The 27,664-nt window shown below is 39.4% G+C and overlaps 2 protein-coding genes across 2 annotated transcripts in view; one reads left to right on the top strand and one right to left on the bottom strand.

Annotated features, from left to right (window-relative positions):
• MARCHF11 (membrane associated ring-CH-type finger 11) overlaps positions 1-27,337 on the top strand; it is a 123,335-nt gene extending 95,998 nt beyond the window's left edge. Inside the window, exon 4 of the mRNA XM_012475319.3 lies at positions 25,934-27,337. Coding sequence (XP_012330742.3) covers positions 25,934-26,256 — 323 coding nt within the window. The 3' untranslated portion in view covers positions 26,257-27,337. The remainder of the gene's footprint in view (positions 1-25,933) is intronic.
• LOC135274746 (apoptosis-resistant E3 ubiquitin protein ligase 1-like) lies at positions 2,076-2,921 on the bottom strand. Its single transcript, XM_064375739.1, has one exon. The coding sequence runs from the start codon at positions 2,811-2,813 to the stop codon at positions 2,076-2,078; it is 738 nt and encodes a 245-aa protein (XP_064231809.1). The 5' UTR covers positions 2,814-2,921.
• Positions 27,338-27,664: the final 327 nt, after the last annotated feature.

Below are 27,664 nucleotides of genomic sequence, written 5' to 3'. Positions count from 1 at the left end.
TTGCCGATTCACTCTATTGACTGTTTCTTTCGCCGTGCAGAAGCTGTGGAGTTTGATTAGGTCCCATTTGTCTATTTTGGCTTTTGTTGCCAATGCTTTTGGTGTTTTGGTCATAAAGTCCTTGCCTACGCCTATGTCCCGAATGGTTTTGCCTAGGTTTTCTTCTAGGGTTTTTATGGTGTTAGGTCTTATGTTTAAGTATTTAATCCATCTGGAGTCAATTTTAGTGTAAGGTGTCAGGAAGGGGTCCAGTTTCTGCTTTCTGCATATGGCTAGCCAGTTTTCCCAACACCACTTATTGAACAGGGATTCCTTTCCCCATTGCTTGTTTTTGTCGGGTTTGTCAAAGATCGGGTGGTTGTAGATATGTTGTGTTGCCTCCGACACCTCTGTTCTGTTCCATTGGTCTATATCTCTGTTTTGGTACCAGTACCATGCTGTTTTGATTACTGTAGACTTGTAGTAGAGCTTGATATCCGGTAGTGTGATGCCTCCCGCTTTGTTCTTTTTGCTTAGAATTGACTTGGCTATGCAGGCTCTCTTTTGGTTCCATATGAAGTTTAAAGTGGTTTTTTCCAGTTCTGTGAAGAAGGTCATTGGTAGCTTGATGGGGATAGCGTTGAATCTGTAAATTACTTTGGGCAGTATGGCCATTTTCACGATATTGATTCTTCCTAACCATGAACATGGAATGTTTCTCCATCTGTTTGTGTCCTCTCTTATTTCATTGAGCAGTGGTTTGTAGTTCTCCTTGAAGAGGTCCTTTACATTCCTTGTTAGTTGTATTCCTAGATATTTTATTCTCTTTGTAGCAATTGTGAATGGCAGTTTGTTCTTGATTTGGCTCTCTTTAAGTCTGTTATTGGTGTATAGGAATGCTTGTGATTTTTGCACATTGATTTTGTATCCTGAGACTTTGCTGAAGTTGCTTATCAGTTTCAGGAGATTTTGGGCTGAGATGATGGGGTCTTCTAGATATACAATCATGTTGTCTGCAAATAGAGACAATTTGACCTCCTCCTTTCCTAATTGAATACCCTTTATTTCCTTTTCTTGCCTGATTGCTCTGGCTAGAACTTCCAGTACTATATTGAATAGGAGTGGTGAGAGAGGGCATCCTTGTCTAGTGCCAGATTTCAAAGGGAATGCTTCCAGTTTTTGCCCGTTCAGTATGATATTGGCTGTTGGTTTGTCGTAAATAGCTTTTATTATTTTGAGATACGTTCTGTCGATACCTAGTTTATTGAGAGTTTTTAGCATAAAGGGTTGTTGAATTTTGTCAAAGGCCTTCTCTGCATCAATTGAGATAATCATGTGGTTTTTGTCTTTGGTTCTGTTTATGTGGTGAATTACGTTTACAGACTTGCGTATATTGAACCATCCTTGCATCCCCGGGATGAATCCTACTTGAGCATGGTGGATAAGCTTTTTGATGTGCTGTTGCAATCGGCTTGCCAGTATTTTATTGAAGATTTTTGCATCTATGTTCATCATGGATATTGGCCTGAAGTTTTCTTTTCTTGTTGAGTCTCTGCTGGCTTTTGGTATTAGGATGATGTTGGTCTCATAAAATGATTTAGGAAGGATTCCCTCTTTTTGGATTATTTGGAATAGTTTCAGTAGGAATGGTACCAGTTCCTCTTTGTATGTCTGGTAGAATTCGGCTGTGAACCCATCTGGACCTGGGCTTTTTTTGGGTGGTAGGCTCTTAATTGCTGCCTCGACTTCAGCCCTTGTTATTGGTCTATTCAGGGTTTCAACTTCCTCCTGGTTTAGGCTTGGGAGGAGGCAACTGTCCAGGAATTTATCCATTTCTTCCCGGTTTTCTAGTTTATTTGCATAGAGTTGCTTGTAATAATCTCTGATGATGGTTTGAATTTCTGTGGAATCTGTGGTGATATCCCCTTTATCATTTTTTATTGCATCTATTTGGTTATTCTCTCTTTTCTTTTTTATTAGTCTGGCTAGTGGTCTGTCTATTTTGTTGATCTTTTCAAAAAACCAGCTCCTGGATTTATTGATTTTTTGTAGGGTTTTTCTTGTCTCTATCTCCTTCAATTCTGCTTTGATCTTAGTTATTTCTTGTCTTCTGCTAGGTTTTGAGTTTTTTTGACTGACTTCTCAAATGAGACACCAGCACTCTCTTCTTCTTGAGGGCCAAGTTCATGAATGGACAAGGTGTAATTGTGCTCATCTCTCAAGGACATGGAATTGTTGGTGGGATTATCATACTCATCTTGGGGTACTATTTGAAGGGTGTGTGGCTGCCCACAGGTCAATACAAGAGTAGAAAAATGGCATACAATTTTGGTCTTAGAAGGAACCACCACTCCAGGCTGAAAAATTTTGTAGTAGGGACTATATGCCACATTTAATCCACCAAGCTTCACTGTGATTTCATAACGCCCAGCCTTGCGCACAGTGAAGGTCACCTTTACCATGTTGGAATTGGGCTCCTGAAGGACTTCCTGGGTCACTGGAATTTCCACTGCTAGCTCGACATGAGAGATGTGAACTCTTAGTCCTACAGGCCGATGTGCAGGGAAAGGCTGCCCGTTCTTATAGAATAAATGCACTCGGAAGGCCATGCTGTGGCCCACCTCATAGGGATCCTTCCAATCCCAGGAGACTTTGCAAGACCGGGGATCCAGGTAATTCCCCCGCACGTAGTCATAAATAGTCTGGTCCCCTCGGCGCTCGCGGTCCTCATTCTGGAGGAAGCTGACTACACGTGCAGCAAGCTCAAAGAGGAACTTAATTGTGAAGAAGAATGCAACCACAGACGCTGTGATTCCACCAATAACGTAAAACATCAGGTCCCTTCAATGCCGACAGACAGCCGAGGATCACAGCCACAGCTTTAAATGAGGGCCCATGTTCTGAGAACCAACTAGAGCACTCCTATCACCAAAACAGGTAACTTTTGGTGCCTTTCACCTTGTCTTCCAACTTCCACATGAAAGAAAAAGGCCGCAAGATCAACAGAAAGGGTTTATCCATCAGACTTTGTCACAGTATGCAGGTCAGTGTTTCTGGGATGAACTGGATGAATTCCAGGGTAGAGAAAAACAGCCCAAGAATGTATCATTCCTGGACTTCTCTCTAGTGCAGGGTGCAACCAACTGCCAAAGGATGCCCCAGCATCCCGAGCCGGGGGATGCAGCGCGACGAAGTTCCAGCTCCGCTGTCCTCGGAGGCGGCGGCAGCACTCAGCAGAAGACAGGCTCTCCACCCTCCAACTGAGAGACCCCAAAGTTGGTCTCTACCTGGCCTAGAAACCGGCATGGGGGTTTTCCGTTTCCCCAAGAAGGATAATGCCCATTTAAAGTGAGATGTTGTGCAACAAAAAGAAAGGAGGAAGAGTTGAAATTATTTGGAGTGAGTGATACAAGGATAGTCAGTTATTTCTAAGGAATAAGAGCAAACCAGTTGCCCTTTACAAGGCTGGGGAAGCACTGGCCTAATGCAAATGGCAGTACTGTATTGTGCATTTGGAGAGAGGACAGACGCCGGGATGTCTTTCATCATGATGCTTATACAGATTCTCTGAGGGCAGAAAGGGCCCCTTGGAAGGTTAGGGACCTGGGGACAGTTTTCCTTGCTGGCCTGTGTCTCTTTATTTTACTTAATAAATTCAGTGGCTTAGAAGAAAAAAAGTGTCAAACATTTTAGCTAAAATAAACCCTACAAAAAGGCTACTTCTGTGTTTCATTTGACCCATCTGTTGTTTCCCTAGTACTGGGAGAAAACGAAAGCCAATCATGCAGCCTTTATGTGGAATGTGTGAGGTGCATAGGCGTCGCAATGGTGACCAGCTGTCAAGGGGTAGAGCGGTGTGGGTGGCTGTAGAGGGGCTCCACGTCATTGGGAGCATTTTCCTGCTCTGATGAGGTAGAAATGCACAGGCTCCACCCAGACCCACTGAATTAGAAACTTCAGGGGTGGGGCCCAGCCTTCTTGGTTTTACAGTTCCTCTGAGGTTCTAATGCATGCTGAAGCTTGAGGACGACCGGCTTCAGTGAATGGATGCTAAGCTTGGGATCAAGACACTTGGTAACTAATTCTGGCCTCTGCTTGGGCAGGTCACCTTCATCCCTCCACACTTCTGTTCTCTCACCTGTAAAAATGCAAAGGATAATTCCAACCATGCAAGTCTAAATAAAGGAAATGATGATTATAAAACAATTGTGTTATTAATTAGCAGTTGTAGATTAAGTATATTTGATTAAGTTGGAAACATTGAATAACTTTGAGATCACTTAAATTTAATATCTCTACTTACTAGAGCTTCAATTTGACTAGCAATTTTAATATCTTCAGACATTTTTTCCTAAAAGAACTTTATAAATGTTTAAAACACGATCACCATGTTTTTTATTTTATTTTATTTTTTTTTGATTTTTTTAATTTTGATTTTTTTTAACTCTTTTCGTTCCTCCTTTCTCACTAGTATAAGTCTAATAGGAAAGAAAATGATAAAATTTCAGGCCAGAAATAAAAAAATAAAAGAGTGAAATGTTTTGAATAATATATAAACTGAATAGATGTTGCCTGAATAATTGAGCTAATCATGTATATGAACAATTTGCATGAAATGTGATAATGCGTATGAAAGCATTTGGAAGTTCTAAATCTTTATTCAAATATAATCTCTAGGACATTGCTCTAAGTAAAGAAGAATCACAAAATTGATCCACAGTTTGAATCCCTTAACACATTCAAAGATAGTGTTTATTCTCTTTCAGCATGAATGTTATAAAATGAGGTGTTCCATTGATATTAAAAGGGGAGGTGCAAAATAAGAGCCAGTTAGCTCCCAATGCAACCTGGAAGGGCAAAAGTCCAGTTGACTTTCTTGCCATCAATATAAACTCTCAAAAAAATATCATGCATTTCCTGGTTAGGACATGATGTTTTTTAAATTTCACAATTTGCATTTCGTGCTGAGTTATTATATCTTAAACTTTGATTGCTAATGTTAGTATTTTAATCAAGATTATTACAATTCTGGTTTCAAGAGCACAGACATATGAACAAATAATCTTTCAGTAATATATGACAATTTCAAGCTTCTCTTTTGAAATTTGAGCATTTGCCCGTTTTATAAAGTCAAATTTCTTAGAAACAAAAACAGTTGCCATTTTTCTGGAGACACTTTGGAGAGTGAGAATTTTATCTGAGTCTTAAATATTGACAGTATTTTTCAATGTGTTTGTTTTAGCTCATCAAGTCCTACTTTTATCATTCTGTGATCTATTTGCATATTTTGAAAAATATTAAAGAATTCAGACTGAACATTGTTTATTTTAGTTGGCAGTTTCACTAATTAGTCTGTTCTGGCCCAGAGAATATCTTAATTTTTTCCCCAAGAAATTAAGAAACTATTATAATAAAGAAAGCAAAATACTCGTAGGCTACCAATAGCCAATTGGATTGCAGCCAGTAAGAGCTCCTGCTAATATTTCAAATTAATTCAAATGTCTGCAAATTAAACGCAGACAGTAACAAAGATTGCATTGACTGTACCTTAAATACTCCTGACTGGAAGACTTAGAGGCAGAGTTAGTGTGAAAAGCAGGTTTACAACTCTGAGTCCCATTTCCTTAGCTCAGTTTAATAAATATTTCTTGAGAACTTCTATGTGTTGAACAGTATTAGGTTCTGGGAGTACAAATAAGAGTGAACCACTTTTCTTCCCCCAAGGAGCTCATGGGGAGGACAGGCAGGTAAGTAAGTGATTAGAATACAGTAGGATGTGCACAGTTGGGGAAGGCTGCACAGGAAGGAGTAGTTGGACCACCCCAGGAGAGACGAACTCTGTGCTGCTGTGTGTAGGGAGGGGAAGGTTTCAGGCCCGTTTCCTGGGGAAGTGATAGCCAAGCAGATGAACAGATGAACAGATAGCTTGGCAAATAGAAGCTGGCCCCCTTCTTGCCATGGGAAGATTGGCTTCCCATTCAAAGGGTTATTAATATAATTGGCAACATCCCTCTTCCCTGTCTGTCCAAGCTTTCCAAACTTGATTCTACCTAAGTAGAAAAAACAGATTGGCAGTTTCATAAATACTATGTGAAAAAATAATTCTGAAAATCCATAGAAGATTTTTCCAGAATGCAAAAGCGTTATCATCCAGCCAGTCTATATAATGCGTAGGAAGAGTTGCATTGTTAAATAGAAGTTACGATTTGGAGAACGTTTATTTACTTGGGGAGATTTATTTACTTATTCCTAGGCACGGTACATTTGTTTGTTGCTTTCATTCATAATGAATACATTTTCTTCTTTCCCCAAAATTAGTTTTTTTCTTGCTATTAATGTTTTGAGTTCTCTCAAGGATCTAACCACTATTATAGTTGAAATGTCTAAATCAGGACTGTTCAAAATAACTTTCTACAAGGATGAAAATATTCTATATCCGTGGCATCCAGTTCCATTGACACTAGCTAAATTTGGCTATTGAGCACTTGAAGTATGGCTGGTGAGAATGAGAAGTTAATTTTCAATTTAATTTAAATAACCACATGTGGCTAGTGACTACTATATTAGACAGAGATTCTGGATAGTGGAATGGTAAGTGTGTAAGAGCTTGAATAACAGGTTTCCCTTTGCTTGTATAAACGGGTTGCATTTGCTAAATGATAAAGGAATTCTTTTCCAAGAGAGGCGAATAAAGTGAAAATGAGTTTGAGAATTAAGAGAAGGGTGTTAAAGTGAGCCAAGAGTCGGACGGAGATAAAGGAGAGACATGTTTGACAAATGACTCTTTTTGTTACTGGACTTTTTAAGAATACTTCTCTGGATCCAGTGTGAATTTAATTTTCAGTCCGTAGTTATTATAAAATTCACATCTGTTTTAAGGAAACTGGAATGTAAAGAGATTATATTTGGGGAGCACTTCTACATGTTTAAATAGATGGCATGATTGTACACCAGGAAAACTAATAGAAAGGATTTAAGTCACTAAGATGTTGTAGCCAGTGGCAGTAATTTAGAGAGAAGTAACAGCCAAGGAAGCTCCTGTTGGCTCCCTGCTAAAAGAGATTTCCACAGTGGACAAAGGAAGATGAGCAAACCCAGAAATGAAGAGCACCTGCCCGACAGAAGCCTTGGGCAGAGGATTTGCTTCTTCACTCCACCCTGGGCACATTGAGAAAAAAATAGAAGACCATCATTTCTATTGACCCTTTGATTCAAGGGAAGCTAGCGTCATGAGAAGAATATGTTTATTAATGAGTAAAAGTTTGAGGGACTAGAAGAGGGCCCTGTGATGACAGGGTTGATTTTATTAACTTACATCTAAAAAGTGAGGGCAGTCCCAAGTCATTTTAGCATCTGATAAGACCAGATGAGGTGAGTTCAAGTTCTTCTTAATAGAAGCAGCAACCAAAACTCTGTAATCATCAGTGATATTTACAAAATAGAGATAGTAGTGCTTGTGCCAGGTCTAATCAACACTGTAAGTTAATGGCAAAGCCAAGTCTGGAAATGTTTTAATCTTCCCTCAAATACTATGGGAAGAAGCTAGTTATGTTTACAACATTTAAAAACGTGGATTGCTTTTGGTCTTTTAAAATTTTTCTTAATTGTCCCCATAATATGCACACACAAGTACAATTTGTGTTTATAATTGTGAAATCTATAAAGTTAAAAAAAGACCAGTTAACTCACACTCCCAATTCTTCTCTGTTACTTCCTTTGCAGAAATGTCCCTTCTTTGCATTTTGATGTTTATCTTCCGTATTTTTCATTAGGTTTACATGGGTATAGGTATATGGATACTTCTGCAATTTATTTATGAGATCATACGGTACATGGTGTTGAGAAAATAGTCTTTTATTACTCAATGATATAATCTAGAGATCTTTGCCTGTTATAACAGATGTACAACAATGTATTTAACCTTTTAGGTTGTTACCAATTTTTGCCATTAGGGACCATTCTGTAAAGGACATCAGTTTATGTGAATATTTCTGTTAGCACCATTCTGAGAAGTGGGAATCTGGGTTAAGTAATAATCATATGTTAAATCTTGATAAGTCCTTTTATATTGCCACCTCAAAAGGCATTATCGATTTGTACGCCCCTAATACATGTGAGGTGAGGTCCTGTTTCCTCATACCATGCCAACTACGTATATCATTACTTGTTTGACATTTTAATTAGTGTTTTTACATCATTTTAGTAATTTTCTTAAAATTAATTCCATAGCCATTTGAGTTTGTGGGACAATTTTATCTTAAAAATAAAAGAGAGAAATGGCTCTACTAGGTCATGCCAATGTGCTGCACATCCTACCTTTTGTCTTTTGGGATTCCAGGGGTGCCACATGCAGGGACATAGATGAGTTCTAATCTGTAAATACTAAGAACTGATCAGGATCAGAGATCATTGCCTCTCAAAAACCCTGCACTCTCCAGCATACTTTAGGAGTCCTTGGGTCACTTTTAAAAAAAATCTATGATACTTTTAATGCTGAGGGGATTTTTTTCTCAGTCTGTCTCTTTTTAGTGTAGAAAGTGCTCCCTGAAATTGCTTCAAGAAAAATAGTCCTCTCTGTGGCTAAAGTACTGATCCTGTTATTGCCTATGGTTCATATTATTTTATTTCTCAAATTAAAGCACAAGCATGTACAATGGAGGAGATATAGACACACACACACATACACACACACACACACACACACACACACACACACACACACTCTGATCCCTGATTGATCCCTGATACATACCCATGAGGAATCAAAAATATTTCTCTTGGGGCTCTTTTGAAATAGTGAATTAAAGTATAATGTAATTGTTTATGTTGTCCTTCTTTAGAAAGCTACAGAGATTAGGGAATTTTAAAAAATAACCTGAAGTATACCAGAATGAGGATCAGATCAAAGTATCTTCTTCTTGTACCAATTACAGTTAATATTAAATAAAAATCCTCCTTCTACTGAAATTTCATGCTCTCCAACAAACTTTTATTTTCCTATACTTTGAAATGAAATCGTTTTTCTTTAAATCCATGTAAACTGTTTTTTTTGACCCAGAATCTTCCTCCATCACCCAGGCTGGAGCGCAGTGGTGTGACTATGGCTCACTGTAACCTTCATCTCCTGGATTCAAGAGATTCTCCTTCCTCAGCCTCCTGAGTAGCTGGGATTACAGGCACACACTACCATGCCCGGCTAATTTTTATATTTTTATTAGAGATGAGGTTTCACCATGTTGGCCAGCCTGGTCTTGAACTCCTGACCTCAAGTGATCCTCCTGCCTCAGCCTCCCAAAGTCGTGGGATTATAGGCATGAGCCACTGTTCCTCACCTATGTAAATTCTTACAGTTATTATTATAGTCTTTTTGAAAATCTGTTTGCCCTATTTGATAATATCTCTGGTTAGAGCTGCTTTGGTACAAACAAGAAAACTACTTAGAGTTACCAGTTGGGAATATGTTCACATTTTATTATAGAACTTCAGAATAATAAATACCATATATTATTGGTAATTTGTGGTCTTAGATTGACTGTATTGGACATATATTTACATTTTTTAAAGTGAGGGTAATATTTTTCTCTTGCTTTGATATTGCTTCACTTTGGTACTTTTTTTCCAGATAGAGCAGCTACAAGTATTATATAATCTAACATTTTATTGACATGAAACTTAAAATATACATTTATTAACTCTGTGATGTAAGAATAAAGATAAAGAATTTTGAAAATGAAATTCAGGATAATTAAACACTGTGATCACAAATAAGTTTCCCACATGCAAGATGGCCACTTGTCTATTTAATACTAGGATGGTTTCCTCCTAATATGATGCTTCCAGGTCATCTTCGTCCTCCCTGTAGTTTGCTTTGTATGAATATAAACCAACTAGCATACGGAAAGCATAATTAAGAAAATAAATCTACTGCTAAAAAAAATTCTAATCCATTCCAAACAAAATATACATGACTTTTAGACTATCTCTTTTTAAAAAATGTTTCATGCCCTCTGGTATCTTTCAGCATGATTCAGGAGTTGACAGTGATTTCTTAAATTATTTTAGGTTAAAAACATACTTACTGAAATTAAAGAGAAAGAAATTAGCATTGGAAGTTTAAATATGTCATAATTTACAGCAGAAAAAAAACGAGTTTGATGAAGACTGCAGGAGAGCCATATCATAAGATATGGTGATACGGTGAACAAGGCTTGGCAAATCGTAAGCCTTTCATTGGCCCACAAGTTCATCAATCATAGATGAGCGTGCTTGAAAGAGTAACTGTTGGTAAGGCTTGCAAAATGTGTAGCCTTTGGATCATTGTAGATAAGTAGCAATTTCTTAAGCTGTAAAATATTTACGAATAAATATAAAATGTATCAAATAGTTTCAAGTGAAGAATGTAAAACTACCAATCAGAATGTTCCCTAAAGTCTTCAGGGCGTTTGTGGTTTGGGGGATGTCTGAGTAGACTAAGCTCTTTCCTGCTCTCCCTGTGGAGAGCCAAGACCACCAGAATTCAGTGTGGTCTGATTCTGGGCCACTTGCACAGTGAAGATACTTTCTCTATGGGAAGTGGAGACCATAGCTGCCAGCCACCAGCACCCCCATGCATCTCAGAGCTGTGCAAGCAGAACAGCTGTACCCCATTCAAAAGTGTCATCTATTTTGATCAAAAGACTTTCATCACAAGACATTTGGAGCCCAGATCCAACCACTCAATTACCACCCAATCACCACCACCACCACCACGCCTGGAATCTGAGCTCCTTTGGTCACTGAGGATAGCCGAGCTTTGGAGGTTGACAGGCCAGCATTCAGGCATGGAGTGGGGTTGCTGAAGGCTGCTTACCTGCTGAGGCTGACACTTTGGGTAAGGAGGCAGGGGGTTGTAGGAGGTGATGTTGCTGTGTCTATCTCATTTCGAGTTTCATGGGAAGTATTAATGTGGATATGTCTGCATAAATCATATGGCACGTGAAGAATAAAGCTCACCTTAAACACTATTTATCTTGATAACCAGGAGAGTTGATTAGCCTAGTATTTCCTTTTGAAATCGTCTCATCACTACAATTTTCCCTCCAGACAGAAGATGTATATCAGCCACCTCTGCTGCAGGTGCAGGAAATGCTTCCATTTCCTGTTTTATAATTTGATCTGGGAACTACATCTTCCCTCGCACCACCGTTTGACTACTAAGAAAACCTTTGAGAAACTGCTCCTGCAGGAAGGACAGGAACATTCTCCTCTTGCTCAAACCCCTGTGGGTTTTCCTTCCAATTTCATCCCAAGTGGAGGAGCCCTGGGCTGTGAGATTGGCCGTGCTGGGTGTTGGTTACTCATGCAGACAGGACTGTTGCAGGTTTTCATGTTCTCCTAGCTCATTAGGAATCATTTCTTAAATTGAGTAGAATTCCTTTACAAGCACAGATCATTATTTCCTGGCTTCAGACTATCTTAGCATGCTTCGCGCCCCAGGAAATGCCTCGGCTTCATTTAGAAAGAGTCTGATTCAACGTGATGAGCCTGAAACACCAGCAGCAGCGCATTCTCCAACAGGAGTCCCTGCCTCGGATCCTTCATGCTTTGAGCACATACTGGGAAAGCCCCTGGAAGGCCGAGGCAGATCAGCCCTTTACAATGTGAAAGAGTCAGAGGAGAAACAAAGCTTATCCTTTATATGCTTTGAGAAGTAGGCCACTATTTTTTCTGTTCTCTGGAGGTACAAATTATGGGTTTTTCTATGCCTTAATCATACTGATGTTTACCGATGTCTCTAAAGATTATTATCATGGTTGGTTATGAGTGATACCATTGCCTTTAAAATCCTGGGAAATAACATAGTAGGGAACTTGTTTTTGCTACTTGCCCCTCGCTGCTGTGCATGGAATGGTCTTTCCAGGCTAGTTAACCCTTTAAGGTCTCCTCAAGCAGGGAACACACCCCCGCCTAACACTTTGCTCTTATTTGACTTTGTACGATTCAAGTTCCTCTGGAGAAACCGTAACCTCATTGCAGAGCAGCAGACCAAATCTGTTATTGTTGACTTTCGTCTCCTCCATAGGAGATAGTGTGACACTTTCAGTTGTCTCTTTCAATTGGGCAAGTCTAGCCAAAGCTGCATTTGTCATCTGTTGAGCCAACATTCATTGCATGTTTACCGTGTGCTGAACCGGAAGTACAGGACGGAGATAGAAATAGAACAAGGCTTGGCAAATTGCAGCCCGAGGGCCAGATCCAGCCCACCGCCTGTTTTTGTACAGCCTGGGATCTAAGAATGGCTTTGACATTTTTAAATGGTTGAATACATTTAAAAATTTTCGTTTCATGACATGTGGAAATTGTAGCAAATTTAAACTTTGGTGCCCTTGGATAAAGTTGTACTGGGAGGCAGCCATATCCGTTTATTTATGTGCTGTTGATGAGAAGTTATGACAGTGAATGAAAGGCTAGCACGGCCTGAAAGATTTACTATCTAGCCCTTTACAGAAAAGGTTTGTGGAGCCCTGGAATATACTGGAATATAACAATTCCCTACTTTCCACCTGAGGAAGAGGAGATAGCCAGGGAAATAAGCAATTATAGCCTAAAAGTGCCAGGAGAGAAATGTATGTGAGAGCTAACAGGGGAGGTTAATTACACTTAGGACCAGCAAAGTCCGTGGGGGAGAAGAATTTCAAGGAAGAGCAGGAATTAGGATGGGGCCCCGAGGGAGGCAAATGCCTAGACCTAGTAACGTATGAAGTCATGTCATTTTTAAAGAAATCGTATGAAATCTGGTGTGGCGAGAACAAAAGCTGTTTGTTAAGGCGTAGCAGTAAGGAAAAGGATCCTGTGGGCGGAGCTTGGGAAGGAGACCAACCTGAATGCTCGGGGAGCCTCAGAAGGATCCCTGAATGTGGCTGATCAACTTAATACTGAAGAGAGATATTTGGTAGCCTGGAAGCATCAAGGAGAGTGAGGATGAAAAAGTGGGAAATGTTACAATAACCCAGGCCAGTGATTAGGCCTGCATTAAGACTGCTGGGAAGCTGCTAGAATTAAAAAGGATGAATCACAAGATATGGTGATCAACTGGATGGAGGTAGGGTGAATGGGTGGGGGAGAAGGAGCAAGAGGCCCTCAGGTTTTATTCACAGAGGCTGATTGGCATATGCGCCATCAGTTGCCAAAACACTGGATCTTAGAAGAGGGGTAAGGGAGAGAAAGGTCACAGGCTCCTTTTGAACGATTTCTTTTTGCAGAGTTTCTGGGGAATCCAAGTGGATATGGCCAGTATGCAGCCAGATTTAAGGGTCTGGAACTCAGGCTAGAGGTTGACACTGGAGATTTACATCTGGTGATTAAAACCAGTGTCTGTAGGGAAATGCCTTGGTGAGAGGAGCAGCAATTTGGGGAACAGGATGGAGAAACAGGAAGGGGAGGGAGAGGAGTGTGGCCGGAAAAGAAGAGAGCGGGATCAGGCACATGAGGAGGAGGAACTCCTAGGAGGCGCAAGTGGCCAGCAGTGCCAGATGTCCTGTCAAGGGTTAGGTGAAGTTAAACCAACAGTCACTCCCTGGACTTGGCAGTGTGGGAGTAATGTGGATGGATAAGAGATTGCAGTGAGTTGAGAATGGCTGGGATAGGCAGAAGGGGGATCAGAGGTGAGTTCACAAATCTTAGCTGACAAAGGACACAGTTAAATGAGGGTAGAAGCCAGAGAGAGGTGTGGAATCGAGAAAGTTTTTGTTTGTTTGCTTTAATACTAGTATTAGGCATGGGTGAATGCTGAAAAGAAAGACCCAGAAGAAATCAGAAGAAAGAATGAAAATCCAGAGATGGGAAGAGGTAGCTCAATGTCCTTGGGACTGAAGAGAAGAGAGCCCGGCACCCAGGAAGGGCTTTGCCTGGCACAAGAGGGACCCCGTGTTCTGAAAGGAGGTGGGCACAGCTGGAGGCATCTGTAGATTCTACTCTGAGAGAATGAGACATTGAGAGGCTTCCTTTGGAAAGATGCCTCGTTTCCAAGTAAGTAGGTAGTGTGGCCATCTGCTTAGACAACGGAGGCACAGTGTGGGAAAAGACTCAGAGGAGAGCAATGAACGTGATGCTCAGCTGCTGAGAGCACTGGTGAGAGAAGGCTGAGCCCCCTGTAGAATCACTGGGCATGACTGAGCACCTCCTTGAGACCGGAGCAGGGCCACTGGATCCACAAGGCCATGCGGCTATGGGCTGTTCCCCATCAGGGGTGAAGAGTCAGTCGGTGCAGAGAGGTGAAGTGGCGAGACTGGGTTAAGATCAGGTCTTGTTCTGCAGAGTTTCTGGAAGGCAGAGCAGCAAGATCAACCTTGCCTTCCCCCTCAAGGGAGGATAGAATGGCTTCAGGATGGGCTGAGCTTTCTTGGCTGCTAGGGAAGGAGCCAAAGCCAGAAAGAAGCTGGTGCAGTGGGAAAAGATCATGCAGTCTAGGGCCTCAGAGTCTTTAGGAGGTGGAAGAGGGTGCACTGAGATTAAGAAGGTGGGTGAGTGGGAGGCATTGGAGGTTGTTTTCAGCAATGGGATGGGACAGCTTCAGAGCTTGGACCTGGAATGGTTTCTGGAAGAGCAAGACCCAGATGGGGGCGAAGGAGGAATAGCAGAGGGCAATGGGTTGTGTATGTTGGGCTGTGGCCAAGTCATCCACATGAACCCTGAATCATGTGGCTCTAAGGGGACGGAGGAGGTCCAGGAGCCAGGGGACAAACCATCCATCACCAAAGAAGGTAGCTGAGAGGTCAGGAGGGCACATCTCCCGTGGGGCACATTCCATATGTGAGTGTGCACATGTGTGTGTTTTCTGTGGCTTCACCCTGTCACTCCATGGTTTTCCACAAGAGAGGCTGTGGGAATTCTAAACACATGAGACTCAGGAGCAACTTCACAGCTTCTGAGAGATCTGAGTGTATCCCTAGGAAATCTAATGTGAGCTTATGTAAGAGGCCAAATCAACATGGGAATGGGAAGCTTTCCTTGGAAGAGAAAGCAGAAAGTAGACTGTGCATCAGTGAGGCCACATTACAAGAAGAGCCACCTGTCTTCATCCCTCACTGGGGAAGGCCCAGAGGAGGCTGCTCTCTTAACCTGAAAACCAGATGAATCTTCTTCTGGGGAGCAGTTGGATTTGTACTATTTTGCACCAAAGAACTTTCTCTCAAAGGAATGTGGACACAACCATTCTTCTAAATGATGCTTCTATGCAGAGCACTGAGGATGTGGAACCGTGGGTGCTGGCAGGCAGCGGAGACAAACTCTGGGCCACCAGGAACCTCACAGCTGAGCATAGAAATGAAGCCTATGGATGTTTTCAGCCGCTTCCAAGTAAGGAACTTGACATCGAGTTTTTAAGGATGCATCTCCTGCGATAGATCTAAGATTGCATTTACTGTGATCCGGGCAACATTCTAAGCACTTTACCTCAATTTTTCTACTTAATCCTCACAACTACCTCAGGAGGCAAAGGTACTGTTACCATTCTCATCTTAGAGATGAGAAAACGAAAGCACAGATGAAATGACTTCCCCAAGATCAAACAGATGGCAAACAAGACCCAAAATAGGAACCCAGACCCTGTCGCTCCAGAGCCAGTGTAATGAATAGGAATACTGACATGACCCACATAATTCTATTTATTGTTTGGTGAAAACCCCTCTTTATATACCAAGCTGAATAGCTTGAAGAACTTACAATCTGTTGTTTACATACACAATAAAGTGAAGCTATTTAAATTACTTTCTCAAACACCTAAGACATGGTATAGGCAATAAATACTTTTTAAAGAATAGATGAACTGATTTTAGATCAGAAATGGAGAAAAAAAATTTCTTGAAAGCCCAAAGTATTCATTCACTTATTCTAAATTAACAGAGTCAAAAAGAGTTAAAAAAAAATGGAAACATTAATAGGGGGAATGGAAAACATGGAATACACCATACTGAAAGCCGTTTCTCTCTTGCCACTGTTCTGAGTGAAACCATTTCTTACTAAGAATTATCTATGTAAAGAATCACATCCTAATCTTGAATTTTCTTACTAGGACACAGAATAGAACATTAAGGAAACTAGTGTCTGAGCATTTTTATATTCAGGTTAAAAATTTCATTAATATTTCAATTATAAGCATCTTACTGGTGCCATGCAATGAAATAGAAGAGTTATAAATTTTAATTATACTTAGATGGTAGTTTCTGTTTGGAATTTTTGCCTTCTTCCTGTAGGATTTAAGAGAAGTGAAAAATGAAGCCAACAAAAATTAAATCACCTATTACTAGTCACAAAGATAAACAGGTTTTAATTAGACGATTCAATTTAGATATTTTAAAATATTATTTTTGCTCACCCAAAATGGAATAAGAAATATGTGTATGGTTTACTGTGAAAATGATTAAAATCATTTTTTGTGAGTTTGCAGTTGACAGTTTATTCACTGGAGAAAATTAGCTGTATTTATTTTCACTTGCCACTAGGAAAAGCCCACCAACTATCTTAGAAAGTTCTTAGAAAGTCTCTTTCTAAGAACTGGACTTAGTCCATATACTAGAGTGTGGGAAACAAATGGAAATCTACCAAAGCAATTCCCCATGCTAAAATCTTAAATTAACACAGAAGAGAGACATGGATAGGCTTTTTAAACCAAATACAATTTCACTGAATCAGGGGTTGCAGAGTTGTTTATCTTCATAAAGTGTGAGGGTTGCCACATTCCTCCTCTGCCCTATCCAAATGCTGCAATGTACCCTTTAGGATAAAGGCCAGAGAAAAATTTACCCATCTCAGCATTCGGTGTTACAAAAAAGAGATTTTAATTCTATCATTTCTTTCATAGTCAGTGTAATATCCCTTCTGGCCACTGGCCTTTTCACAGGCCGAGGAGACACCAGTGATGACTGGCTTTGGCCTAGGACGATTCCCGAGGTCTGAGTTGTTGCAGAGCAAGCACGCAGGCATCCTGTGTCTGCCTCCGATTGGGGCTTAGGCACTTCCTAGGTACAGACCCCTGAGCAAGCCCCACTACAGCACTTCTCTGGGTCTCAGAGTCCTCATTCCCCAAAGTGAGAGGGTTAGGCTAAATTATACCCACTATTTTTTAATTTTGAAATTCGGTGACCGTGCTTGTCTGCCAGGCTCCTGATCTTCTTACTTCTGTGATATAGAAAGCTCCTCCTTTGCAGCAAGGTGTTTCATTTGTGCAGGAATTGAGAGATGGAATTGAAACTTCATTCAACTGCAAGTTAACCGATACCAGTCCATTCCGCCAGTCATAGGAGAACTCTGGGCTATCTTAATGATATTTACTCTCTATAAAAATATTGGGCTTGTTCCTTTATTTCTTTTATTGGAAAAAATCTATGTTTTTTTTTTCTTGAGCACCGTAGGGAAGAAACTTAGATAATATAACAATTCTTCTCTCCTGTGAATTTTGTTAATCTTTTTTTAAAAATTTGATAAAGAAAAAAGATACACCATGTTTTTTGTAATGTATAACCTTCACAGCTTTTGAGAAGTATTCTTTGAATGTGCCAATAGTGGGTTTGTGCTCCAGGGTTACTAATCAGAAGATCAGGAGATACTCTCATCTACAAGGAATTTTAAAAATCAGTTAAATGAATGATTTATTGATTGGCTTCTTAGGAAAGCAAGAGGTCAGAGGAATGGGCAGCTTCGTTTTTACTCTCTGTATTTTGCCTGAAATAGCACGGAGGAATCCATATTTGCCTCCTAGGCTTTAGGCCTGGGCATAGCCCAGTATCTCAGTTTGTGATTGATACAGGCAAGCATTTGATGACCTGGCCAGCAAGACAGTGGGGGAGGCAGCTACAGTTTGCTGGGGCTGAACACAGATCCTTTTAAAGAATTTTAGCTCTTTTGCCCTTGCCATGTCCTCTGCCCATATTTTCCCTTCACTCCTCACCAACCCCCTAAAGACCAAACCCCACTGGTGTAGTATGAACCCCGATCCCTAAACTCTTTACCAATCTAGTCCTGAACTGTCTGTCTTGGTTTGTCTTTGGTATCTGCAAATATTACTTTAACCTTTCAAAGAACCATACTCAAGATCCTTTTCTATTTTCATAGAGCAGTCACAACTAGATTAAGTCATTCCTCGTGACCCCTTAGATCCCAGTGATGGCTAGATGGCTACTCTCCTCTCTCTCTCTCTCTCTCTCTCTCTCTCTCTCTCTCTTTCTCTCTCTCTTTTTCAGCAAAGACTCAGTTTTGACCAGGGTACTGAGATGGGAACAGGTTCCCAACGGCAAATAAGACATAGTTCTGTTGTCAGGGAGCACACAGCTGATTAGGGATTACAGGCATAGAAGCAAATTGTTACAGTACAGGTAGTAAGGATATCAGTGCAGATATTTCCTGTGGAGTGGTGGGCAGTAAAAGGAGGAAAAGGTTGATTTTATTTGAGTACATCAGAGGAGAAATTATGAGAGAATCTGGATCTTGAAGCATAGCTAATACTTCATTGTGCAAATATAAGAGTGGGCACTCCGGGAAATTATCCATCTTACACTTCTAGCTCAGGTTTGCTAAGAAGACAGAATTAGCAGAAGTTAGTGCAAGAGGAGAGAAGAGTCATGGTGTCTCCTAGGCTACTGGTTTAACTGACTTGGGGGATGGTCATTTACTACAACAGAGATGGCAAGACAAGGGCAAATTTAACCTGTGTCAGAACCTTTAGGAAAAGGACACGCTTCATTCACTGCCAATTAGTAAAAGATGAGGCTCCATCTGACAACTGGGCTTTGCCATCTTGTTCTTCTAGGCATTGGTGTCATCAGCACTGGAGATCCAGCACAGATGTACCTTTTGTGTTCAGGCCAATAGCTGCAGACTTCATGAAGCAGAGAGGAGGACATAGACAGTGTCAGTGTCATAGAATGAACACTGGTTTTCTTGTGCGTGCTTCTGCAGAAATTCTGACCTTATTTAGGATCTTCATTATTGCACTAATCATTTCTACATGTGTGCTCTTATCTACTTGGGGGTGGAGTGGGTTGGATCACCAATATTTAGAAATTCGACAGCCCCTTTGTGTCAAGGGTTTTTGTGTCATGGTAAGTTTCAGAATAATTCATTGTCCCTATTGTGTTTCTTGCACAGAGGATTTTATTTTCAGTGGTAATGATGCTTCTGTGTTTGAGCCCTTGAGCTGTAAGCTGTGATGATCAACATGCCATTCTCAGCCTGGTTCTGCGAATTTTACATGGTTCTAGGTCATTCTGGGAAGAGCAAAGCTCTATACTATTTATAGTCAACAACAGAAAAACCAACATATCTTGGTTAATTTCGCTAATGGTCTATCAGTGTTATTTATCTTTTCAAAGAACCAACATTTTGTGTCATTCACCTTTTGTGTTTTGTTTCAGTTTCATTTAGTTCTGCTCTGATCTTTGTTATTTCTTTTCTTCTTCTGGGTGTGGGTTTGGTTTGTTCTTGTTTCTCTAGTTCCTTGAGGAACTAGACCTTAGAGAGTCTATTTATTCTCTTTCAGACTTTTTGATGTTGGCATTTAATGCTGTGTACTTTCCTCTTAGCCTCACTTTTGCTATGTCCCAGAGGTTATGATAGGTTGTGTCAATATTATTGTTCAGTTCAAAGAATCTTTTAATTTCCATCTTTATTTTATTGTTGACTCAACGATTATTCAGGAGCAGGTTATTTAATCTCTATGTATTCGCATGGGTTTGAGTATTCCCTTTGGAATTGATTTCCAATTTTATTCCACTGTAGTCTGAGACAGGACTTGATATGATTTCATTTTCTTTCTTCAATTTGTTGAGACTTGTTTTGTGGCCTGTCATGTGGTCTATCTTAGAGAATGTTCCATGTGCTGATGAACAGAATGTATATTCTGCAGTTGGGTAGAATGTTCTGGAAATATCTATTAAGTCCATCGGTTCTAGGGTATAGTTTATACGTGCATTTTTTGTGGGCTACTTTTTTTTTTACATTATTTGTTTTTATATGGACAACAGGGGAGATGCATATTCACAAAATCCTTATATATAATGAAGACACTGCAGTTCCCATATATCTGGGTTTTAGGATATCAATTTATGACAGCTTTGCTTTGCTTTGTGAGCTCAGTGACTTTTGTGATGACATATGTGTATCTTACAGTCTTTATATCTTTACATTTTATCTTTTGCATTTTTTGAAAATATATATATTTGCATGTAGTTCTATATATTACTATATATTATTTTACATTATATTTTTACATATAGTTCATATACAGTTATTTGTATATAGCTTCATATATAGTTCAGTCCAACAAAAAATCATTAGTACATACGGAAGTAACCATGACTTATGTTTATTGCTTTGATGCATATTAATGAGACCCAACAATGGATTAGTGACTTTTAAAGTGATTACTTCTACACTCACGTCGAAGTTTCCATAACTCTTGGATATTTAAGTTTGGGGTAGGTTAAGAAAGTGTCAGGAGGATTCATGCATTTTATTATATTCTAGCAAAGATCATCACAGCAAAGCTTGTCTTGGGCCACAGTCTCATTTGATTAATCCTCTTTGAAGCAACCATGCTCTGGTCTTCACCAAGTAGCAGCAGAAATTAAGGAGTCAAAAGTGGCACCAGTTTTTTCAAAGGGCTCTAAACTGCTCTTCTAGCACATGGAATTAAACAGAGCCCAAAGTCCTCATTTGCTTCCTGTGCACACTGACTACTCAGAATGACATGGGTTATATCTATGTGTTATAGAGTTCGGGTACATAAATATATATGAGATGTATTGAGACTGTAGGTGAACTGCATCATCCTCATTTAAAACATGAGTGAATTAAGTTCTGAAGGTTGTGATTTAAGTAAAGCTTATACAGTTAGTTTCCATCTTTACCATCCTTGTGTGTCACTGACATTATTATACCTCTACTAGTGTGGGTGAAGCAGCCACTCCCTCCCCTCCCTTCCCACCCGTGGGGAGAAAGGGTTAGCGAGGCTTATTTGAAGGCAACACTGTGGGTGATGAGAGCTTTGCCTGGGAAGCCACACTCACCCTCAGTTCTCCTAGGAAATGCAAGCCCCTGATGAAAACCACAAAGGAGCGCAGAGCAAAACTCTGTGTGCTGTTCAGTCAAAATGACCCTTGGGAAAGCTAAATAACTCACAACTCGCAGCAGGTATTTGACCAGCAGCATATCTGGTGTCTGCTGAATGCTCTCTTTCTGATTTGCAGACCACCATCTCCCTGTTATGCCCTCACCTGGCCATTCCTTGGTGTATGTACACACACATACACACACAGATCTGATGTCTCTTCTTTTTCTAAAAGCGTTAATCCCGTCATGAAGGCCCCACTCTCATGATCTCATCTAACCCTGATTACCTCCCAAAAGCCTCACTTCCAAATACCATCACACTGGGAATTAGGGCTTCAACATATGAATTCATTGGGGACACAAATGTTTAGTCCATAGTAACCTCTTTTATTTGGTTATTCTCTGATTAGAAGACACTTCTATACTTTTTTAGGATGAATGGGACTGCAGTACCCAAGGTTTACATTTTAGACAAATTTATGTTCCAATCTCACCTCTGATTCTTCTGTCTTCATGATGCTGGACAGCTCTCTAGGTATGAATTTTCTCAACTGTAACAGTGTTCAAAACTAGTACCTATTTGTACAGTTGCAGTCAAGATTAAATGAAAATTGTGCACGTAAAGCTCTTAGCACAGTATTTGGCACAGAATAGGTTCTCGATACAAACTTTATCTTATGAAAAGCAACCAAACTTATCTAACAAAAGCTGAGACTGGTAACACGATATGAAATTTTTTGACCAGTGGTTTGGTAATTAACGTCAGATAGAATTTGTTTGTATTTGATCACAAATTTTGTTAAGTCTCTATTAATTATAACACTTCACATGTTAAAGTAAACATGGACAAATGGTGTGTGTGTCTGTGCACAAGCATGTGAGCATGTGACCATATGTACCTGATAACCTTCACCATCACTTCTTTGGATAAATAGCCTATATTCTGATACCGGAAATAATTTCGACTAACGTGCCACTTCAAATTTTTGAGTTTGTTTTTCTTATATTAAAATCTGTTTATTTCAATAAAACCAGAAATTATTTAAGCCTACTTTTTCAAGGTTATTCTCTAACAAAAATGTTTCTTTGCACTTCAGTAAGGAGATGCTCCAGGTAAACGTTACTAGTAAGAAACTGACAAAAACCAAGCAGCCAACCACACACACACATGCACGTGCTCCTCAACTCTCAAAACCTTAAATTCCCATGAATCACATGCTTTGGATATCCATGCTGTTAATAAATGTAGCAAGTATCCTAAAATATTTAGTATTTACATTTTATGGAAGTGATCATTGCTTTTTGCTTCATTTAGGCTTAGTGACTCAGATGAAAAAGTAAGTCAGTCTGTTCTTATATGACCTGAAATGTCAAGGTGACAATTCATTTGATCCTCAGTAAGAAAGCATACTAATAGAGTTTTTTAAAAGCTGGATTTTCAACAGAATGAGCCAGAGTTGAATGAATCCTTACCCTGGCTTTAAAGATCATAGTAGTCACACCTTCTCATAACCACTACCACAAAAGGCATTTGCCATTAACTCCAGAGCATTTAAAGTAAAGTGAGGATAATGCACATTTCAGAGAACAGCCTTGAGGGTGGGAATGGAATTTCATTGCATTTCAGTAAAATCTGAGCTTGCAGAGGGCAAGGAGTAATTCTGAATGCTCATGGGGAATAAAACAAAATCTAAACATCATTCATAACCTACGGCAATTAAAAAGCAGCCCACAGAGCTGGAAATTCAAAAGGACTATGTCTTCATGAAAACATCAAGTAGCTCTCTCTCTTTAAATTTGGTTCAAAATGTACTATAAAGATCTGTGGGGTTTATTTCTGCATATTGGTTAGATTTATGTATTTAGAAAAGAGCTACCAGGAATATATTCCCAGAAAGTGACTTTAAGCTCTAGTAAGTGATCTGATTTCTGCCCTTACAAAGCAAATCAATAAAAAAATAGGATCCTGCAAAGTCAGTGGTTTCTCTGGTGAAGCTGTGTTCCCGAGCCCCTATCACCGCGCTTACCCAGGATGAACCTGTCTCAGGCTGTAATTGTTTTGTGATTAGTGTGAATGTGTGTTCCCCACCACACAGATTCACTATTGATTTTTAATTAATAACAATGTCTTGTATTTATATACTTACCATCCCAGAAAAATGTGAGGGCTTTATAGTTGATGAATTCCAATTTATCTTTATACTCCCTGGCTGAATATAAAGATTAGGTATTCCAATTTCATTTTGGGGAGGAAAAATAGAACCTGAAATGTTAAATTATTGACCATGGGTAATTCAGAAAGCTAATGATAGAACCACCAATTACAATCTGGTAGCGTTGACTTTTCATTCTGGCTTTTTGCTGAAAGTATCTGATCAGTTAGGTCAACTGTGATTATTCATTTGGAAAAGGGAGTTGATTAAAACAATTATTTGAAATTGTTATGATGAACAGAAGTTTACATTTCTCCTTGTACTTTGGTCATTATAATAACTGGGCTTAAAATATGTTTGCTTGTTAGACCACGTGCATTTTTTATGTAGCCCATATTAATATCTTTGGAATAATTGTAAGTGACATGTATCAGAAATTTACCTCCTGGTAAGGGAGAAGTGCAAAACATAAGTTTTGACATTAGGTAGGTGTCACTTTTCAAGGACTGGGTATCTCTTTTTATAAAATTAATTTATTTAATTTAAATGTAATTAATTAATTTAAATGTAATTAATTAATTTAAATTAAGGCCCCAGTGTGTGATGTTCCCCTCCCTGTGTCCGTGTGTTCTCATTGTTCAACACCCCCAAGGACTGGGTATGTCTGTCACCTACCTGGCATTGTTTTATCTGACAAAAACATGTAATTGTCTCTCCAAGAAAAACATGCTCAAAACACTTACCTTATTGTACCTATTGGAAAGTTACTACCAATCTTTCAGTCACCCATTCCTCTAGCCTTAAAGACATGGGACTCGGATTTTCCCCCTTTTTCCCATTCAATTTTCCCTAAGAATTTACTACTTTATTTCCCTGTCTTATCCTTACTGCTATCACTCTCCTCTTTATGTATAATGCAGTGACCTCCTTATTGCATCCAACTCCCCAAATCCACTTTAGATTAACTTTTCCAGTAAATTCTCTGTTATTTTTGAAATTTTGAATTTTCAGTCACCAAAAATACACAGAATAATATGCTGAGCATTAATATCCCTACCACCCAGCTTTAAAAATGCAACATTTGGGACACCCAAATGTTGAAACCCTCTTTGAAGCCACTTCCCAATTTTGGTTCTTTCCTTCCTTCCTTACTACCATGAATTTAGTGCTTATTATTCTCACTGATGCTTTTATACGTGTACCACCTATATGTGCCTTCGTTAAAATGTATATGTATTGTTTATTTATTCCAGTTGTTTCTTTCTGCAACTTTCATTTTCTTCGTTGTGACTTTCGGATTGTCATTATGATTTCAGAGGTATCCACATTAATGCATATGACTATATTTCCTTTTATCTCATTACTCTTATCCATTGGTTTTACATATAATTTATCCATTCTTCTGAGGAAAGACATTGAAATCCCTTGCAATTTTTTTCCTCAAATACAAGCAATTAGGTAGTAAACATCTTTAAACTTGCTTTCTTGTTCATATTTGTGAGAGTTTCTCTAGGGAATATACCCAAAGGTCTAAATGCTAAAAGGTGGAATCTGCTCATTTTAAAATGTATTATTAAAATGTGGCTGTGCCGGCTGACATGCTCTGCTCACATGCTGTACTTCATCTACCAAAGGCTCTTCATTGATCTCTCCACCAACTTCAGTGGACTTTCAGCCTCCTCAAAGAGGAGAGCTCTTTCTCATTTTTCTATCTGGGAGACCTTCCCCAGGGACTACTTTTTGTGAGGGATCACAAATCCAAAAGCCTTTGGACTACACACTGAAATGTAGATGTGTGAAATGCAGGGTGTGTGATAGATCTGGGGTGGATAGTGGAGATGGCGCACGTGCTAGTGTGTCCTGTCTGACTTATGGTTTCCACATTCGCTGTATTATTTTCCTAAGAGTCTCTCTCAGAAACGTGGAAAGAACCAATTCACTTTATAGCAGCAAAGAGCAAGAACCCTGGAGCCAGCCTGCCTGGGTTTGAATTCCTGCTCTTCACTGTGACTAGTTGTAGGTTTTTGAGCAAGTTTCTGAACATCCCCAAGGCTTGGTTTCCTTATTTGTAAAACTGGGGAAGTGCTAGGACTTACTTTATAAAGCTCTGGTGAGAACTAAATGGGATAATATTCATAAACCTCTAAAGTAACTGTTCAATTCATTTTTGTTGAATTGTTGAGGACAGTACAAATAACAAAGTTTATATGGTTTTTGCTCCGCATCAGGCATTGTTTCAGGAACTGGGGAAACAGTAACCTTAGTATCTGTAATGGCCTTAACGTCTGTCTCTTTCTTAAATTAAACTGCCAGCTGGGTTCAAGCCCCTAATGCATTGCTTGGCCACACAATAGGCACTTAAGAATATGTGTTAAATCCATAAATGAATCTAATGATTCTTCTAAGAATAATGATTCTTCTAAGGCAATATAAATGCCCAAGGCAAAATCTGAACCATGATGGAGCAAGGAAATTATATCCACAATAGCTTGACTCTCTACATATTAGTGTATTCTTATTCTTTAAAAATGGATTATTTCTGTGTCGTATGGGTAGCAACTTGCCATTAGTCATACTATTTGAGTAGACAGAATACCATATGCTTTGCTGATGATGAATAACATAACTATTTTTGGATCCCTTACTTGTATACAAAATAACACTCCCAACCTTCGATCATCACCAGTCTTTTTGGTTTTGATTTCCCCACATTTTAGGTCTCATTGTTCATGAAGGAGCTGCAGTTTACAGAGTGTTCAAGCGCTGGCGAGCTGTGAATTTGCACTGGGATGTGTTAAATTATGACAAAGCCACAGACATCGAAGAAAGCAGCCGGGGAGAGTCTTCCACAAGTAGGACTTTGTGGTTGCCATTGACAGCTCTGCGGAACAGAAACTTGGTTCACCCAACTCAGTTAACCTCCCCAAGGTTTCAGTGTGGCTACGTGTTATTGCACCTATTCAATCGGATGAGGCCCCATGAAGACTTATCAGAAGATAACAGCTCGGGGGAGGTTGTGATGAGAGTGACTTCAGTGTGACAGAAGCATAAGAGGATGCAGTGTGGACCAGCTTGCACATTTTGGAATGTAATTGCAATGAATGGCGAGACCATAGCACTTCTGAAAACACACATCTATGAACTTTTTAAAATTTATGCTTTTTATATGAGCATTTGAATTACAAATACATTTTTCTGAGAAAAAGATTCCTCTTGTTCTTCATTGTCTGATTTGTCACATCTTTTATAAGTTGGTACTTGAAATCATTATACATTTAATTTAACTATACTCGGTTAAAAGAATAATGGAAGTTATCCTTAAGGCCAAAACTATTTTTTCTTGCTTGTTTTAAATATATTTTTATGAAAGCTTTCACTCTGTGTGTAATTTTTCAGACCTGTTACGAACGGGTAAGCGATTAGGATGCTGCGGGCAGATTCCAAAGTGCCTGTTGGTTCTGCAACATGGAGACTCAGAGGTGATGCTCTCATGCCTTGGGCTGGTTGGCAAACTGAAGCATGACTTTTTGCTGTGATGAGGTAACCAGTCACCAGGAATGCATGGTCTAGGAATTATGACTTGTTATCTAATTTCTGAAACAGAGAGCTTGTAGAAAGATAAAAAGGAGTGGAATAAAATAGTTTTACTCTGGTACATATTACATAAGCAGAGCCTTGCATACTTACAACCCCAAAGGCTCACCAAAATGTTGTGTCCTGGTACCTGCAATCATGATAATGACTAACATTTTTACAGCCCTCCGACAGACCTATCACAATTAATTTGGTTATTTATTAGTGTCTTGAATTTTTTGAGCACCATCTTAATTAGATTTTCTTTTTGTAAAACCTTACATACCTTTTAAAATCATTGAAATGCTAACCCTATTACTTGGTTTAATGAGGTTCTATGAAATTTGTTTGCCAGTAGTGAGAAGTCTTTTTCTTTTGCTAGGTGAGTATTTTTTGAATGAAAAGAGAGAACGAAAAATGAGGCTATTGACTCCCCAGGAACAGGTTGCTAACTAGTGGTACCTGGGGATTTTCAACCTTCTTATCTACCTAATGGAGGTAATTGGCACATTTTAATGAACAACCACAGAGCAGAAGAGAAGGAAGGAAGGAGGTTTTCCCTAGAAACGTGAATTGAACGTGCTGGTTGTTGAAAGTATTTAATGACTAGATTTTGAATCATATAAAATAAAATGCTTCACATTCTATTTTCTAAAAATGACTTTTGGGTGATTAATAATAGAATAGTTCACATTTACATAATGGAATACTTCACAGAATAGATTGTGATTCCTCCACAGCAAGTTCTCCCAAAACTTGAAGTAATATTTTTCCAATCAAAAACTGTGTCACAAATGATAAGGATGGGACAATTTGCAGAAATGCAAAGAATGAATCATAAAAGAAGGAAAATTCAGCCATTACTTAAAGGAAGA

The sequence above is a fragment of the Aotus nancymaae genome, unplaced genomic scaffold (assembly GCF_030222135.1).
Source record: "Aotus nancymaae isolate 86718 unplaced genomic scaffold, 86718_ANA_hifiasm-v0.15.2.pri h1tg000014l, whole genome shotgun sequence".
Taxonomy (NCBI): Eukaryota; Metazoa; Chordata; class Mammalia; order Primates; family Aotidae; genus Aotus; species Aotus nancymaae.
Note: the sequence above shows the minus strand (reverse complement) of the source record. Positions and strands in the feature narration are given on the sequence as shown.